This window comes from Rhinolophus hipposideros, assembly GCF_964194185.1.
Source record: "Rhinolophus hipposideros genome assembly, chromosome: 12".
NCBI lineage: Eukaryota > Metazoa > Chordata > Mammalia > Chiroptera > Rhinolophidae > Rhinolophus > Rhinolophus hipposideros.
This window is the reverse complement of record NC_138058.1, coordinates 481,034-499,876: the sequence shown is the minus strand read 5'-3', so window position 1 is coordinate 499,876 and position 18,843 is coordinate 481,034. Positions and strand designations below refer to the sequence as shown.

General features: G+C 47.4%; 1 protein-coding gene across 1 annotated transcript in view; it reads left to right on the top strand.

The window, feature by feature from the left end:
- Positions 1–18,843, top strand: part of VWA3B (von Willebrand factor A domain containing 3B) — a 159,280-nt gene that overhangs the window by 73,206 nt on the left and 67,231 nt on the right. Inside the window, 5 exon segments of the mRNA XM_081068257.1 lie at positions 4,414–4,610; positions 8,661–8,815; positions 11,106–11,244; positions 13,227–13,358; positions 14,727–14,825. Coding sequence (XP_080924383.1) covers positions 4,414–4,610; positions 8,661–8,815; positions 11,106–11,244; positions 13,227–13,358; positions 14,727–14,825 — 722 coding nt within the window.

Here is an 18,843-nt window from a genome sequence, read left to right as displayed (position 1 = left end):
GTACCACATGAATTTCAGGTGTTTAACCTAAAGTTCCCATACTCCATCAATTATTCCCTCAATCCTTAATCTTGATTTTTCCACTCTATTCCAAACAACTTGAATGAATCTGTGTTTGCCTTGTTAAGTCAGACTATTTTTAAGGAAATTGTTGCCTAAGGAGTAATGTGTTGCCTACATTACTGATCCTCAACACTTTTTAGTTTATTTTAAATGTCATGTTAGATGTGGATGTTAAATGTGGCTTGCGACATCCTTTCCCAGTGGTTTTCTCTCGGCCTCCTTGCAGGTTCGTCACAAACCTGACTATCACTCCTTATTTCTCTGTGGCCAGTTGCATGTTTTGTTTTTTAAACATTCTTCCTGACTACTTGTAAAGTAATACCTTTTTTTCTTTCTTCCTGTTGGACATCACCTCCTCTTCTGAACTTTCCTTTTCAACTAATACACAGCATGCATTTCCTACTGTGCCACTTGCCACAAGGCAGCCAAGGATACGTCTAGCGTCTCATGTCTCCTGTGATCACAGAAATGTTAGGCCGTGTGTACCACACTGTCATCTATCAAATCTAAGCCCTCCCAAATGTTCTGTGCACAAAGGGTCTGGAACTGACTAGCTCTAGAAAATACTGTTCACACCTCTGCTGCTGGTGAGCCCCGACGGGTCCCACGGAGGTTTAATAGGCACGTGATAAAGAATCGTGAAACTGTTTACCTTTAAGATCCCCAAAGTTCTTCCCTCTTTCTGAGTAATATCCGCTAATATGCATTAGAAGTGTGTTCATGGAACACAGTGTGCAAACGTTGACCTTGGAGCTCTCTGAGGTCGGTTCCAGATTTCGAGCTCGTCTATTCATTAACTTATGGTTCCCGTGAAAGTGACATGGATCTGGCAGGAATGAGGAGCTGCACAGGTGACTTTCAGTGGAGGAGGAGGGTGTATTAGTGGGGGTCTTCAGAGAAACATAACCAACAGGGTATTTGTGAGTGTGTGTGCGTGCGCAGGCACGTGTGTGCGTGTGGGCACGTGTGTGTGTCTGCAGAGAGAGGGAATTGGTCGACATGAACATGAGGACTGGCGAGTCCAGAACAGGCAGAGCAGGCCGCAGGCGGGATACCCAGGGCAGAGTGTCTGCGGCCAGAGTCCCCGCTTCCTCGGGGGATGTCACGTCAGTCTTTTCTCTTAGGACCGTCAACTGAATGGAGGGGGCCCACTCATGGTAAGGGGGATTATCTGCTTTACTCAATGTCTACTGACTTGAATGTTAATTTCCTCCAAAAAATACCCTCACAGAAACATCTAGAATGATGTTTGACCAAGTACCTGGGTAGTGTGGCCTAGCCAAGTAGAAACGTGAGATGAAGCCTCTTCGTGAGGCAGGCATTTGAACCCATTGTGGCTGGTGTTGAACCCACTGTGGCTGGAAGACGCTTGGGAACTGTGCCTCAGGGGCAGAGTGGGCACTGAGATTCTGGGCCCGATTTGTCATTTTGCTGTGGCCTGGCTACAGCAGTGATGTTTTAAAAGCATCTGCCAGTCACTCTTAACGCATTAAAACATGTTCTGAGGTTGATAAGTAGGCCGGAGAAGACCAGGCCAGTTGCTTCCATGGACGAGATGGGATCTGCCGTGTGCTTCTCCCATAACTGGCAGACACTTCTGAGCAATGTGTCACCTGGGAAAGGAGAGCAGTGGAGCCAGGATGAGCTGTGAGCTCACAATAAATGGAGGGATCATCCTCGGCTCTGTAGGCGAGAATTTGTGGGACACTCTTATTGAGGTAACTGCAGGGGATAGAAAGGATCCCTTTCTATCCTGTTAAGAGTCCCTTAACAAGGGACTGTATGACGGGGTCAGGCCCTCCCCCCATCCTGCTAGACAAAATGAGGGCCACCACTACCTTGTATAATTCGCACTGAAAGTGAGAAGATTTCCCCCTCTCTCCCCTTTCTTCAGCTTGGGAGCACCTAGGCTGTTTTTGCTGCTTGACTGCTCTTTCTTTACTATATGAAGATCAGGTTGCTTTGGGGTCTTCCTCCTAATCCCCTTTTTGGAGTATGATTGGGAGCCTGACTCATGCCCTAAAAGTGACCACACCGCCTGGTCCTGGGTGAAGCTACAAGGAGTCAGAAGTTAGTTTCTGGCTCTTTAAAATCCCTTGTTAAACTTAGTTTGATGTGATGTGTTTTTAGGAAATTATTTTCTGGTAAGCTGGAATTTATCACCGATAAAGGGCCTTACTGTTTTAAAAGAAGGCAACTAGAAACAGAGCAGAAGGTTGTGACAGTGTGCGTGTTGCTATGGCCATAATTGAATGAAAATTTTATTGCTATTGATCAGAAGAAGGGAGGTGAATAAGAAAGTAGGAATACAGAGGAGACAGAGGCTCAGAATGTAAGTAACAATAATTGAGGAAAAACAGCCACCTGGGGATTTCTCACAAGGTGGATTCCACTGACAAAAAAGCTTTATTCTCTCTGTCCTACTTCCCTGTGGTGAAGGCGGCCACGCAGGGAACCTGGGGACCAGAAGCTACGGGCAGCCTGTGATCAGAGCATCTTGTGCAGGGTGAGAGGACACTGTGACTCGTGTCCAGACCGACTGCTGGCACTGGCGGTGGTGCCCAAGGGGGCTTTTGGTGCCAGATGGGTTTAAGGCTCACAAGGTCCTTTGAGATGTTCCAGTCCCAGTAGGTGTCAAAGGACATTATTTAAAAAGTGTTCTATTAAAATTCGAGGACATGGCTCACAGGTAGGATTAATGGACAGATCCTTTAGGTATTATTGAGAAACAGTTGGCTCCAAAGTGTTTTATATCTTCAAATCTTATTCTAATTATATATCCCCTTAAATATAGTAATGAGTGGCTGTGGATAACAGCCTAGTAGTGAGCCTAGTCATTTCCCTAGTAGTGAACGCTACTTTTTAGTTAAAAGTGTAATGTGACTTGAATCTGTGTCTGGGGGAAGCATAACTGATGGGGTCACCAACTTATAATATAGAAAGCTCTTTCCATCGTACCCCAAGTGCAAAGCGTGGCTGCACAGTACAGTCCTCGGGGAGCTTTGAAAAATCCATGTCCAGACCAATTAAAACAGAGTCTATTGGGCAGGGTGTAGGCGTCAGTATTTTAAAAACTGCTCAGAGAGTTTCAGTGTGCCGGGTTAGGTCTAAGTGGACATAAGCTATGTGAGGCCGGCGGACCTAATGCTCCGTGGACACTTTATAAAACCCCCTGCCCAGCACCCCTCCTGGCCCTCCTAGTGCTCACTGGTCCCAATGGGACTAAAAGCTCAAGGTCCTTTCTGCCTGCCTCCCGGTGGAATGCAGGTGTTTACCAGTCTACTCACTGGAGTAAAGAAGCCCTGGTTTGTAATATCTGCTGATTCCCAGGTTCTATAAATGCTCCCAGCGTGGTTAGTTTCACTCTGGCTGTGTGCTATCGCTGTGCGGGGCCGGAGCAAAGGTGCACAGTCAGCTGTCCCGGGCCAGAACAGCAGCTCCTCTGGGGCACCCCAGATAACCCAGCCCTCCTTAGGGGACAGTAGGGGTTTTGAGCCACCCAGACAAATACTTTGCTGCCTATATGATGGCTGGCTCATGTGGTTTTTCTGTTCATGGAGCATAACACCACCTCCCACTTAGAGAGTATAGGAAGCCTTTGGAAAACACCGAGGGAATGTGTGGAAGGCTGGGGATCTTTGGGCAATGGACCTCTGGGTTATACTTTATCCTGTCAGCCTGACTAAGGTGAGTTGCTGTTTAAGTCAGCTCCAGGTGCCGGAACTGACATGAAGTTTCTGAGCCGGCAAGTTGAGGGCCAGGCTCTGAGTCAGGATAAATCCACCAGGTTCACTGGGGAGCTCCTGTGGGAGGTAGCCCGCCAGCCTTCTGGGGTTGGTCACTTCCACTTCCTTTATGTGTCCTCCCCCTTGTTACAGAGCACTTCCACATGACTTTTCTCCTTGAATCACTTCAACACACCTAGGAAGGCCAAACAGATACTATCTGCAGGTGAAGAATTCCACTGAAGTTCAGAGAGGTTACATGGAGTGACTCGCCCAAGTTTGAGCAACTTGCCATCACTTCCAAGCTAGGAAGTGATGGAGGCAGGACTTGAACTCAGAGCCTCCTACCCCAAGTTCAATGCTCTCCTGACACACAACCTTGGTCCGTCCTCCATGTCCACCTATGCATGGGGCCAGTCGCCTTATGTAGCGGAGGCAGTGAGCTGAGCAGCAGCAGGTCCCTGCCTTCTAGCCTTGTGAGCTGATTCTTTGCTAGCCCTGTGTTGGAAAGCATGCTTCCTAAAACGAATGTAGTCTAACAGCCTGGTAAATATCAAAGGGGGTGGTGGTGAAATAGGAATGGCTTATAACATGAATGGCTGATGAGCTGTGATTGCAAACACAGAATTGGGAGCATTCTCTGTCCAGAATGAGTCAAATCCGGAAGACACCTGGGACTCTAAGAAGTGGCTACAGAAAAACGGCTTAAAAGCCCAGAGGCTGTCATTTTACGATGTCCTCGCTGACTGCTCCTTCCGCCATGCCGATGGAGTTGTCGATATAAAAGCCAAGCCTGGAAACGAGTCTGTGCAGACGAGCGCGGTAAGTGAAGTGCCCCCCGGTAGGCGTGGCCTTCTCTGCCCCCTGCAGTAAGGCTTCCTGGCCAGAGCCCAGCAGGACCGTGGTTCAAGGCAGCATGGCGGGGATCTGGGCTTTCCACACAGAAGCGTGCCCTCTGCTTCCCACCATGCACTTCTCTAAATGGTACTTGTGAGAGTGGAGATTCAGTCTGGGAACAGTTTCTAGAGATAAGTGAATTATACAGTAATTGTTCACAAGCCAGGAGCTGGGCCTGTAGAGAGTCAGGTATTATGAGTCTCAGAATTATTCAACATTGTGGCAAAAGGACAGAAGAGAGCAACTGCTGGTGAATATGCCCAAAGCGGGCATTTCTAGGGTCCTCTTGTATTGTCACCATATCAAAGATATGTTAGTCTAGTGACTACCAGCCAGCATTTAGCGGGTTCTTAGTAAATGTAAGATCGGATTCTCTAAGGCAGGGGTGTCCAAACTGTTTTCAACGGTTTTCACCAAGGGCCATATGCGGTAAAATACACAAACAGCCGGGCCACTCACTCGAGGTGAAGTACGTATTGCCTCACCTGGTTTATTTAAGAAAACTAAATATATGTTTAGAATTTGCTGCCGGCCAATTAACAATGGATTGCGGGCCGCAGTTGGCCCTCGGGCCGCAGTTTTGACACCCCTGCTCTAAGGGGTTCCAGTACTTGGAGTGTGTACATTGAGAACTTCTGGAAGCTGTAGTTCCATGGTGCCAGTGGGTCCGAAAGGAGAGGCTCTGGCTCATGTGGAAGGATGATGGTCTATGGCAGTGGCCCCTAAACTGTAGCACAAGTCAGTCGATGGGGGGTGGGGGTGGGGCGCCAAGAATTGGCATTTATAACAGTTCCCAGACGATGCTGGAACTGCTGCTCTGGGAGCCACACTTGGAGAAACACTCATGTGAAGAACAGGACCCAGAAGACTCAAAAGTTTGGAATGATGGAAAGACTAAAATGTGTCACAATATGAGACAGAAAATTGGGATAAATGAATATCCTAAATTTGTAAAACTGAAGGGAAGCTCTTTCGAAGGTAGTGAAGAGGCAGCAACAGAGCAGACATGCCCATAGGGCAGCGCGGCAGAGACACTGGGAGAGGGTGCGAAGGGCCTTCTCAGATACCAGCCACTCCGCAGACACCCCCAGGCTCTGAGTCAATGTCGAGGTCACCACTGAGATACCTGTCAATTCAGAGGTGAAGCCCCAGTCCCTGACACTCCTTGGGCTTTCTGGCGACAGGGCTCCCCGACTTCCAGGGAAGGGCTTTCCTTTGGGGCTACAATAGCTTCTTACTGCCATGTGTTGACAGTCAACTACAAGGAGGAAAATATAAAAACTAAATTAGCAAAATGCAGAATCGATGTGAGACTCATTTCCTGGCATGTAAGCAGGATACGGAGTAATGGCTGGGTTGCACAGGGAACTTACGTTTGTTTCCTCCCCAGCACTTTTCTGACTTTGTCGGCTTTATTCAGAAATGTTATTAGTTCAGGAAGTCATACATAACTAAATTTTTATGTTTAAAATTCATTAGGCCTTGGATGTTGAAAAATAGGAATCCCTGTTTACTTGAACATAGCTTACTGTGCGCTCGTGACAGAGTGGGACACTCAGCCTGTCTTTCACACTGATCTCCTCCTTGTTCTTGCCATTTTAAATGAAATTTTACAGGGAGAATTTGAAGAATATGGCTTATAAATGGGGAATTTTACTGCAGGTTTCTAGTGCTAACAAATAACAATGTGGTAGAAGTTGAAAAGCACAGCTCTCCTCTTTCACAAATGTTGGTGAAAAAGGGACAACTTTCTTTTCAGTATTTGGGGATACATATCTGAAACTGAAATTAGGCCTGAAGTTGTGATGTGTGTAAGTTAGCGAGAAATAGGCCGTGAAATTAGTAGATTATTTAGGGTTCCCACAGACTCCCACTGGGTAGGGACCCCCTAATGTTTTAACTTTAAAAACCGATTGGTAGGTACGGATCTAGGAAACTCGTTACACTGAAAAATAAATGACTGAAAAGGCCTCGCTGTGTAGCATTTCTAAGATAAATGAGCAGGTGTGAGGAGGAGACAAAAATGCATTGCTAATTAGGGAATTTCAGGCAAAGTCTGGGAACCTGATGTTTCGTGGCACCCCTGAAATCGCATCCATAGTTACTGGTGCTGCTTGTGTACAAAACCGGCCCTGATGTTCAAAAACCCACTCGAGTCTCACCATTTATTCCGCTATTTACTGAGCCTTCACTATGTACCAGGCAGTGTGATCTGATGGGAAGTGCAGCAGACTTGGGGTGAGAAGACCTGGCTGTGAAAGCTATTTCTGGGACAGTAAGGAAATAATTTAACCTGTCTGACTCACTCTCATGTTTGTAACGTGGGTGGTATAAAGTCCAAATTAAAAAATGCATGTCTGAGCACTGTGCCTGGCTCTCGGAGCTGCCCGTGCATGGTACCTTCCTCCTTCTCTTTATTACAAACACTGCGAGTCAGAAATGAGCATTTATGGAATGCCCCTGTGCTTTTCATACAAGGTGAGTGTTTGGGCTCTCAGATCACACCTGAGAAAGCTTGGTGTCAGGGCCTCTGAGAGGTCAGGCAGCTGGATCTGAGGCAGCGTCCGCACTCAGACCTGCTGTACTCTCACACTGTGTTTTCTTATTCGGACATGCTGACCACGTCCCTTGTGATCTGGTGCTCCCGCTGGCAGTGCATGAGGCACAGTTGGGAGACAGCATGTGGAGGGATTGAGAGTAGGGAGAACTCTTGTGTGTGCGCGAGGGAGAGGCAGCTTCTCCTTCCGTCTGGGCACTGTGATGGAGGTGGTCTCCTCACGCCCGTCAGCCCTGTTTGCGTCAGTCACCACCCAACCCTTGTCTCCTCCCCGTGTGGCTCTGACCTTCCTCTCTGAGGCGCCCCCCTTCCTCCCTGACCCCAGAACTTCTCCGCCATGCCCTCTGGAACCAGAAGTCATCAGCAAACCCCAGAGACTCAGGTGCTCCCAGGTGTTTCCTTTGCCTGCTCGTCTGGGCTCTCTCTCTCGCCCTGGTTACTTTCCCGTCCCCTGTGGCCCTGGAGCTGGGTGGTGGCTTCCTTGCTCCTCTCTGTTGCTTCCCCATCATTGTTCTGTCCTCTTCCCATGTCATCAGACAGCCACCTCCTGTGGCTATCACCTACTGAGCCTAGGTCACCTCTGGCATTCCTTGAGGATCTAGCTTCTGGCTTGCTGTTACTGGCTCTGTTTTCACTCTTAGTGACGCCAGACCCCTGTGGATGGCCCTTCCCACACCCTGGCCTTGCATTGCTCTGACCTCCTCTTCAGCATGCAAACATGGTGTTATTCCTCCCATGGTAAAATGACGGCCTTTTCACCCCCGTGGGCCTCTGGCTCTCCTCAGTAGCCTCATTCCTTGGCTCCTCTTTAGAAGTCACCTCCCCAAGTGTTCGATGCATTTCCTTTCCCCGGGTCCACAGTTCTCCTAGGCTTCTCGAACACACTCCAGTCCAAGGCCCCCTCTCTGCCAAAATTTGCTCTCTCCAGGGGTCGAGTCTCAGTCTCTTTCTTACTTGGCCTGTTATACTTTGATACGTTTGATAAAGTTGGTTACTTCCTTGACATTCTTTTACTTGCAGAAAATGCACTGTCCTGTTTGTCCTCCTCCCTCACTGCTGTTCTTCCTCAGCCTTCTTTGTTCCATCCCCGTGGCCCCACTTCTGAATACTAATGGGCATCCAGGTGCAACGGTCAGACCGCTCCTGGTTGCACACTGTCCAGATGGGCCCTGCTGGACACACTAGCTTCCCTGGGACACAGATAGGATTGCATGTTTCTGAGCATCGTTCATGGCCGCAAGCGCAGGCCTCGGTACAGAGCAGGCCCCGCACGTGTTTGCTGAGCCAGCAGTTCAATATTTGCACTATGGGAGAGAGTGCTAAGAGCTGGGTGGATAAGGCAGAGATGGAGGTACTGTCGGACACTTCTCTTCTCTGCATGGTTTCTGAGTTGCTCCTGTCCTTTGTCCTTTTCTTAGGAGACCAACAAGAAGACAATTCACGCGAAATACTGCAGCAGATTTGTCCACGCTCCCTGGAAGGACGGGAGCTTGGTGCACGTCTGTGTTACCAAGGAGAAGTACTCCTGGTACTGTGGGAACATCCGCGCAGCCCTGGCCCGCATCCAGGGCAGGTATTTGCAGAGTGTACAGGTGGTCTGGTTTCTCTTGACATTCACACCTGCTTGACCTCTTGGTAAAAGCTTAGCCAAGAGCAATGGCCGAGGAGCAGGTTAAGTCAAGGCAGCCATCTGGAGGTCTGCCGGTGCCTCTGGTAGTCACAAAGGAGTGTTTGGATTTAGATTCTGAGCTGCCTTGATGCCAATGCAGATTCTTAGAAACAGTGAACAAAGGTACAGCTTGGTGTTGGCTCTGCGTCACTGGAGGGACCAAGGGGAACTCTGCCATGTCTTGTGGGCCCCAGGAAAACTGAGACCATTACAACTGTCCTCTGTCCTCTCGCACATTACATTCAGGGCAACTTCCACAATGTGGAATGCTATAGATGTCTACGAGTATCTCAGAAAGCAGCTAGAAATAACTTCACCCACTCCCTCTCAACCCTGCTATTTCTTAAAATCTGGCAGTGCTAAGGAATCTGGTGTGCTAAGATGTCACCTCAGCCCCATGGCCGTGGTCCTCCTTCAGGCCTAGGGGACAACCTCAGACCACAAAGACCAAATCCATGTAGGTGCAGAGGCTTCTAGACGGAGCTGGATCCGAATCCCAGCACTGCCATTTAACATTTTTGTGCGTCAAGTCCCTCATTTATAAAGTGGGAGTAATAATGCCGTGATAAATGTGTTCCCTGGTTAGATTAGATACTAAATCTGATGAGTACAGGTGAGCACCCAGCTTGCAGTGGCCACTTGGCAGTGAGAGTTCTCTCCCTCCTGCTGTGTTTCCTGTTACAAAGCCACGAGCTGTGGAGCCCTTGTCTGCCCCATACTAACTCTCCACAGCCCCAGCTTCTCAAACCCAGCCACTGACACGTCACTCAGATAACGTAGCCCTGTGTCTGGGGCCTTCTCTGCTTAGGGTTTTAGGGGTGACTTTTGGGAGAGTAATTTGGAGCGCAGATCCGGGAAAAAGGATGCTGCTTAAAAGACACTCCACCTGGCAGCTGCCAGGTCTGCTTGTCCCTCTCCTGCCACCAGGTGTCGGGTTGTTGGGAGGTTTTCTCTCCTCTGTTTCCAGAAGACTTTGTGGCGACTTGGTATCATGTCTCCCTTACGTGTGTGTAGCATTCATCAGGGAAGCCGCGTGGGCCTGGAGTTTTTCTTTGTGGGAAGCTTTGTAACTATGTGTTCAATTTCTTTAAATGCATGTAGAGCTGATGTTGGTAGTTTATGGCATCTTTGCTTTCTAATCATTATTTTATAGATCTTTTCCAAGAACGGGCTTTTGGTTTCGTTGTTTGTTTTTAATTTGCCTTTTTTTGTTTGTTTGTTTTAGTTTCAGGTGTGCAAAACAATGTAATAGTTAGACATTTATACCCCCCACAAATGGTAACCCCCCTCCCCCAATCTACTACCCCTCTGACATCGTATATGGGTTTTCTCCTTTCTATGCTGTTGATTTCTGCTCTTACCTCTCTATTTCCTTCTCTCTTCTTATTTTGGGTTTCTTTAGGTGGGTGCTTAGGTCACTGATCTGAGAGACTTGTCTTTCTTTCTAGCATAAGCATTTAATTTTATAAAATTTCCTCTTTATAAATGAGGAAGTACTGCTTTACCCGCCTCTCACAAATTTTGATATGCTGTATGTATCTCATTTTATTCAGTCCTCCGTGTTCACCCTACAGATTCTAGTTGCCTAGGCCTTGCTGAACTCTGAACTCAGTTTCAGATATTCTCTGTGCCTGCACTGCCCCTCCCTCAGGCTTTGCCTACAGCCATGAACTAAATTTACATTCTGTAATGGCAGCCTGAGCTGGAGCACAGAAGCAGTCCTGCTCCTACAACTGCCTGGTGCTTGGTTCCCGTGGGGACCTGGGGTTGCTTGACACAGTCTGTAAGCCTCATCAAAGCGTCAGAAATGTGCTGGCACTAGTTTGACTGTATTCGGCAGGGTTAGAAGGACAAATGGTCTGAAGTCAGAGCTGAGGGCTTCAAACTCTCAGATGACTGGCAGTGATTTACTTTTGGCTTCAGAATCCAATGTTGGATTTATTTTTCTGTCCTATGGATATTCCTTGTTCTGTTTTACTTGGATTGATGATGGATTGGGGGCTGATGAGGGAGCCAGCCCACATGTAGGATTTTCCCCAAGAAACCCCTCAAAGTGAGTGATGCACACACAGAAGGTTATGCAGAAACAATAGAGCACAGCCCAGGCCTCCCCAGATGTGTCATTAGGTTCTTAGGAAGATGCTCTTGTTCCCACAGGCTGTAACCACTCACTTTCACCCCATTTCCTGCCTAGGATTAAATGGCTGCAGGATGGGAGTCAAGCCCTTTTTGGAAAAGTGCGTAATGACTGCGTCTACGTCCTCGTTGATACGTCTCACTCGATGAAGGGCAAACTGGACTTGGTGAAGGGCAAGGTCATCCAGTTTATACAGGTTGGATGGGGTTGTCCGTTCATGCATTTGGGGGCCTGTGTATCTATCATGAGTGTACCTGCAGTGGTTGTGGGGGTGCCCAGGTGAGGTACACTGCAGAATCTGCAGTGAAGCCATTCCAGGAAAGAGCTCCCCTTTGCCAGTTAGAGAGCCCTCAGCTCTCCAATGTAAGCAGAGCTCCCTGGGCGGGTCCTTTCCGTAATACACAGGTATGCCCATTGCTTCAGGTTTTCCTCTGCCCTGCACATGCCTCCACGGTTTTCCCGATAAGCTTCAGTTCGGCCTTTGGATTTCAATCTCCAATGTCTGGGAGGGGTGCTGTGTGCCCTGGCCCAGCTCAGAGGTGTGGGAGGGAGGAGTGTGGCTGATGGGTAGGAGCCTCCCATCCTTATTAATACCACCCATGCTGCCTCGGACTTGTGGGACATGAAGCACACGGCTGCATTTCCTAACCCTGAGTTTCCACACCCAGAAATGGGTGTCATGGGGCTGTCATGAGCCAGTCATACTGACGTGAGCATTAACCACAGAAAATAACTGTGGGGAGTGTTGACAACTACAAAATTACAGCTTTTAATTTGGTAAACCTCTATTGGAGAAACATGGGCAGATGGAATGCAGGTGACCAGATATGCCATGGAGTAATGGCCTTACCAAATGTGACACTGTTTCAGATTCCCTTGTCTTAGCATATTGCATTTAGTGTGCATATTCAATACACCAGTAATATCAGCGTTAAAGACAGCATTTGATGTCACATTACATACATAAACTTGTACATATACGAGGTGTGATCAAACAATATGGTGAGTGCTGCTGTTGAGTGCTACCCAACGGAAAGGCAGGGATCTTCAAAACGGGAAGCGGCGCATCGAACCTGAGTTAACGGTGTGTGATGTTTCAACTTGTTTGGTACAGTCAGTTGGGTGTGAGCTATGGTTCAGAGAAGATGTGTTTTAAAGTGTGTAATAATCATCCTCCATCATGACAACGCTCTGTGTCACACATCACTTCTGGTACAGCAATTTCTGTCAAATAAAAACATTACGGGTGCAGACGACTGGCTCAGTTGGTTAGAGCATGAGCTCTGGGCAACACGGCTGCCGGTTCAATTCCCACATGGTCCAGTGAGCTGTGCCTCCCACAACTAGAATGAAGACAACGAGCTGCCACTCAGCTGCCACTGAGCTCCTGGGCGGCCACATGGCTCAGTTGGTTGGAGCATGTCGTCTCAACCACAAAGTTGCCGGTTCGACTCCTGCAAGGGATGGTGGGCTGCGCCCCCTGCAACTAAGATCGAAAGGACAACAACTTGACTTGGAGCTGATGGATTCTGGGAAGAACACACTGTTCCCCAATAAAGTCCTGGTGGAAATAAACACTATTCCCCAATAAAGTCCTGTTCCCCTTCCCTAATAAAATCTTTTTAAAAAACAAAACAAAAAAACCCAATATTACAGTGTGTCCTCATCCACATCCACCTTATTCACTGAATCTGTCACCGTGCAATTTCTTCTCCAAAGTCAGAATGATTCAGGACATTGAGGCAGCCATGACAGCACAACTAAAGACACTCATGAAAAAGGACTTCCAGAACTGCTTCAGAAAGTGGCAAGAACGATGGGATAAGTGTGTTCAATGTGAGGGGGAGCATTTTGACGGGGATTAATGAGAATGTGTCTTTTACTATAATAATTATTTTTAATTTAAACATTTACCATATCGTTTGATCACTCCTCGTATGTTATATATACAACATATTCATACATATATACACTTGTAAAGGTTAGTATCCAAACTGTGTAGATGTTTTACTTAAATGCCTTTTGTGCTAGAAAAGACTTTCTCTATTGAATGTAATTTTTAGCTTCTAGAACTGAAAATAGATATCATAGTGATTAAAATTTATCAAACCGTGACCTATCCTAATATTTTCTTACATTTGAGTGGTTTTGTGGCTAAATAATCATCATCTCTTACAGGAACAACTGAAATATAAAAGGAAATTCAATTTTGTGCAGTTTGATGCTCAAGCAGTTGCTTGGCGGAAAAAACTTGTTGAAATTGATGAAGATAATTTGAAAGGGGCTCAGTCCTGGGTGAGAGACATTAAGGTAAGGTGGGGGCTGGGTGTGGGAGGAGCAGCCTGACTTGATCACCTGCTGAGGTTACCGGGCAGGCACATTCTGGGGAGAGCGCTTTGGGCCCCAGCAATGGCGGTGGCTTCACACAGACACTCACCCGTTAACACAAACATCACACTGACCCAGTGTCATTAGTTTATATCTTCACTCGGGGTGTGGCCTTGCCAGCACCCAGCTCTGACCCCTCCTGCAGGTGGGGAGGGTTTCTTTTTCCCTCTTTCCTTCCACCAGCTGTCCTGGGTTTTCACCAGTGCCGTAGGACACTGGCGAGGATCATGTTTGCGTCAAACCAGTGTTGATTCATGACACCCAGTGTTCGGCAAACACAATGTGGTTTGTGCCCTTCTCCTCTCCTCCCCACCACACACAGATTAAGGCTTGTTTTCTAGGGGAGGTACAGGGGAAGGGTCTCTTGGGAATTCATGTGTCGCTGTTCCCCTATCCCATCCCTGCACTGTGAAGGAGATAGTCCCCAGACTCTTCCCTGTCTTTTCTGTGAGCACCTTGTGGGGTTTGTGGTGAAATGGCCCTCAAGAGAGCGCAGACCCTCCCATCGTTGTGGCCTCCACTCTTCAGCCTGCAGCCAGTGCACACCTGGGCAGTGTCTGCCGGCACCAGTTGCCCCAGCCAAGCTTTTCTTATGAGAATCCGCTGCCTAGGAAGCCTGACGCTGCAGGTGCCCAGCTCTCCCATATTTTGGGCCACTTGGTTGCTCTGTGACCCGAGCACTCTGACGGGCGTAACAGCAGGCACATGCTTGCTGTTTGTCTGGCTTTTTCTCATTGTGAGTTTCGGGGTGACATTTTGCCAGTGCTCTGCATCCCTGGGCAGAAACTGCAGGAGTTTTTTTTAAATTGACAATTTCTTTGCTGTACTTTCAGATAGCTAGTGATACCACATTGTGTTAGCCGAATGCTCGGTGTCATGAATCAACCCTGATTTGACGCAAACATAATCCCCGCCAGGTGTCCTCAGGCTGTGTGTTTAAGTTATGCTGTCAGCCTAATGAGCAGTAACTGTGTTAGTTCCTCACACAGAAGCACACAAAGATAAAACGTCATCAAGAGCTCTGCATCAGGACAGCAAGTCCAAAGTCCTGGCTTCCTGCTGTCTGGGACTTTCAGGATAGTGGCTACGGCACACCCAGGTGTTTGGCTTCTGGGAATTTCTGGGCTTAAATTGTTATCTCAGTATAATTCTAATTTATTTTATTTCACATGTACTTTTCTTTCTTTTGGGGAAAGCAGAAAATAACACTTGTGTGAGGTCATCTTTGAGATTCAAATGTGTGCTTGGTCTCTCTCTCTCCCTCGATCCCTCCCTCCCTCCCTCCTGTAGACTGGAAGTTCCACAAATACTCTGCATGCCCTGCAAACTGCTTTTGCTGATAAAGAAACACAAGCAATCTACCTTTTGACAGATGGAAGACCTGATCAGGTACTTATGAAAGCTGGGGACAAAGAGGGACTCACCAGTACCCTGAAAGTCATGATGAGAATGGGTTTGGGGGGACCTTTTCTGTTGCCATTTGAAACCTGTTGGGGGGTATTTCCTGGGCTGAGGGATCCAGAACTGAGGTGAGAAAATGCATGGAGGAATTCCTTTGCCAAAACTGAGGAGAATTTGTGACTGTGACTTTGGTTACTGCGAAAGAGATCCACAGGCTTGGAGACCAAACCCTTGTAAGGCGATCTCTACCTTCCATTGAAGACTGGTGCATATTTTATTATAAGCTAAGAATGAGAAGATTCTTTTTGATTTTTTTCCTTTGGGCATTCTGAATCTAAACATGTCACTACACAATGTCCTTGGTTTTACCCCTAATTTTAACTTAGTAATCATTTAAACAAAAGCAGGTCTTTCTAGTGGAATCTTCTTTGTTTTGTTTAGCCTGACTGGAAAATGTTTGAAAAGCTTTAGTGGAGTCTGTTCATCTTCTTTTGAGCTTTGTGAATGAAAGACTAATGCTCTGGGCATGAAATAAATATACAGATGTACAGGCCAGTACAATGTAAGTTAACCACTAAAGTGAATTAGTACCAGCTTATTTCCTTCATTGTGAGGTGTTTGCACATCCAATAGTCCAGGACTTAAACAGTAAAGCAACTGAATTTTACTTCAGCGTTACCTTTATGGCAGACAAATTGTATGGAAAGTGAAATTTTATGTTCTTTTTCCCCCCTTCTTCTTAAAGAAGTCCCTCTAACATTCCTTGTAATTCTGGTTTGGTGGTGATGAACTCCTTTAGCTTTATCTTCTCTGGGAAGCTTTCAATCTGTCCTTCAATTTTAAATGATAGCCTTGCTGGGTAAAGTGATCTTGGATGTAGGTCCTTGCTTTTCATCACGGAATATTTCTTGCCAATCCCTTTAGGCCTGCAAAGTTTCTGTTGAGAAATCAGCTGACAGTCTTATGGGACTCCCTTATAGGTTACTAGTTGCCTTTCTCTTGCTGCTTTTAAGATTCTCTCTTTGTCTTTAAACCTTTGGCGTTTTAATTATGATGTATCTTGGTATGGGCCTCTTTGGGTTCATCTTGTCTGGGACTCTCTGCGCTTTCTGGACTTGTATGTCTGTTTCTTTTGCCAGGTTAGGAAAATTTTCCATGGTTTTTTTTCTTCAAATAAGTTTTCAAATCCTTGCTCTCTCTCTTCTTTCTCATACCCCTAAGATGTGAATGTTGGTACGCCTATGTTGTTGTCTCTGAGGCCCCTTAAACTCTCCTCATTTTTTTGTATTCTTTTGTCCTTTTGCTGTTCCAGTTAGGTATTTTCTGCTATCTTGTCTTCCAAATGGCTGATTCGATCCTCTGCTTCATCTAGTCTGCTGTTGATTCCCTCTAGTGCATTCTTCATTTCAGTTACTGTATTCTTCACTTCATTCTTTTTCATGGTTTCTATATCCTTTATCATGCTTGCTATCTCTCTGTTGAAGTTCTCATTAAGTTCCTTGAGCATCCTTATCACCATTGTTTAGAACTCTGGATCTGGTGGATTGTTTGCTACCACTGCATTTAGTTCTTTTTCTGGAGTTTTCTCCTGTTCTTTCATTTGGGACACATTTCTTTGTTTCTTCATTTTTGCTGCCTCCCTGTGTTTGTTTCTATTAGATCTGCTATGTCTCCCAGTCTTGGCCTGGTGGTCTTATGTAGCAGGTGCCCTCTGGGGTCCAGTGGTGCAATCTTCCTAGTCACCTGGTAATCCAGGAGTGTCCCTTGTGTGGGTTGTATGTGCTCTCCTCTGTTATAGTTGAGCCTTGATAGCTGTTGGCATGTTGGTGGGTCAGATTGACCTTCAGGCTGACTGGCTGTGGGATTTGGCCACATTCACAGCTTATGGGCTACTGTGCAGGGGGCTTACTCTGCAGAGAGAATTTTCCTCAACAGACCCTGTTGCATGCTGAGACCACCCTTTGGGTGCACTGCTTGTGGAGCTAATTGGGTGGCGCTTTGTTGTGCTATGAAGCTGATCCCCAGTATGTAAATTCTGGGGCTCCTTGGGAGGGGCTTTGGTGCAGGCCCAGGTTAGCCACTGCCTGTGATCAGTTGGGGACTACCTGGTAGGAGCTACACAGAGATCCAGAGTTGGTCACTGCCTGTGCTAGATCTGGAGGCACGTGGAAAAGACCACACTGTGAACCAAGGATGGCTGCCACCAGTACCAAGCCTGGAGTAGCTCTGCAGAAAGCCCAGGACCCAAGACCTGCTGCTGCCTGCTGGCTCCCATAAAGCTCAGCCACTGATAAAGCCTCATGGGGTATGCAAGTTGGGTGAGGTAGATTCTCTGGGAGTCCCCAGGGTGTTCACCAGGTTAATATAGATGTTGGTTTGGTGCCAATACTAAGCCTAGAGCTACCCAGCAAAAGGCTCAGAGCACACTGAAGCTAGCCGCCACCTGCCTGGGTCCCACTGACCCCCGAGAGTTGTCCAAGAAAGACTGTAGCTGGGGCGGGCTACTGGCTGTGAAAGTGCTTCTGGTGGCACATAAGTTGAGGTTAGCTGTTTGCTGCTGAAAGAGCCTCCTGGAGTGGGCAGGGCAGGGCTGGCTGCCGATCAAGGAAAGTGACTCCAGTGTTGCACGAGTTGGGTGGGGCAGAGTCCCAGGGAGTCACAGAGTGGAGCAAGGTAGTTCACCAGTTTAATATAGATTCAGATTTGGCCATGTGGGGGAGACCACCTGCCAGTAGGCTGGCTACACAGGAGGAAGGTTCTATACAGGGAAAATGGTGACTGTCCCTCCAGTCCTTGCCCCGAAGCCACACAGCTAAGTCTCTTCCGGTATGTCTCTTGCACCTCCTAAGTTACCGTCCCTCTGTGCCTGTGAGCAAGTGAGTTTGTGCGTGGGCTGTTTAAGAGGTTTCCTGGGTTTCCCTCAGCCTTCGATCTCATCCAGACGATTGGAATCCCCACTGTTTTGCACAACGAAATGTTGAGGGGGCTCCTCTTGTACTCTGGGCTGGGGAACCTAGTGTGGGGCTGGGACCCCTCATTCCTTGAAATGGAGGGGACCTACATGGCCGAGATATCCCTCCTGATTCTCAACCACCTCACGGAGGTGGGGGGTGGCCTGTTCCTACTACCAGTTTTGATGTGGCTTCTTCTTTATATCCTTAGTTATAGGATTTCTGGTCAGCTAGTCTTCAGAGTTTTCTCCAGGTTGATTGTTCTATAATTTAGTTGTAATTTTAATGTGGTCATCGGAAGAGGCAAGCACAGTGTTTACTTCACCATCTTGCCACCTCTCCCAACAATATCGAAAGTGAAATTTATTGGGAATGATTTTCCCATCAACTTCACTATACTGTCTCTGTAGAAGCAATGTATTGTACCCTGCTTATATTCCATGTGTTGTGCCAAGGTTTGAGGCTGCAATGATGAGTAATATCCCTGCCTTAGGGAAGCTGACTTGCAAGGGGATGTGTTAGACATACAGAGTTAACTCTGACAGGATAATGGGAGTGGGCTGGCCTGTGCTATGAGATGTCTGGGAGCAGTGTGATGAATTCTGTTGGACACGATGGAGAGACAACAGGCAAGTTTCCACTGGGGAGGGGACATTTCAGCTGTATCTGGAAAGAGGTGAAGGAATTTTCTAAAGAGGAGATTACTGGTATCCTGGGCAGAGGGAACAGAGGGGCTGCTCAGAGAAACAATCTGAGAGCAAGGGCACTGATGGAAGAGTGTCAGGGTGGAGTCTCAAGAGTTAGATTGAGGGGGAGACTGGGAAAGTCCTTGAATGCCACTTGGAAAGGATCGGCTTCACCACAGTGGGGGCTCTCAGAGGAGCAGATGGTCCCATCCATCCATATTTTAGAAATATGACTCCTTAGTGCCAGGGAAAGACTAGATCTTGATGAGACTGGTAAGGGCCCAGCTCAGTTAGGAACAGCAGAAATGGTGATAAGAGGACTCTTCAGAGATGAGATAATAGAAGTAGTCCCAAAGGACTTGGTGATCA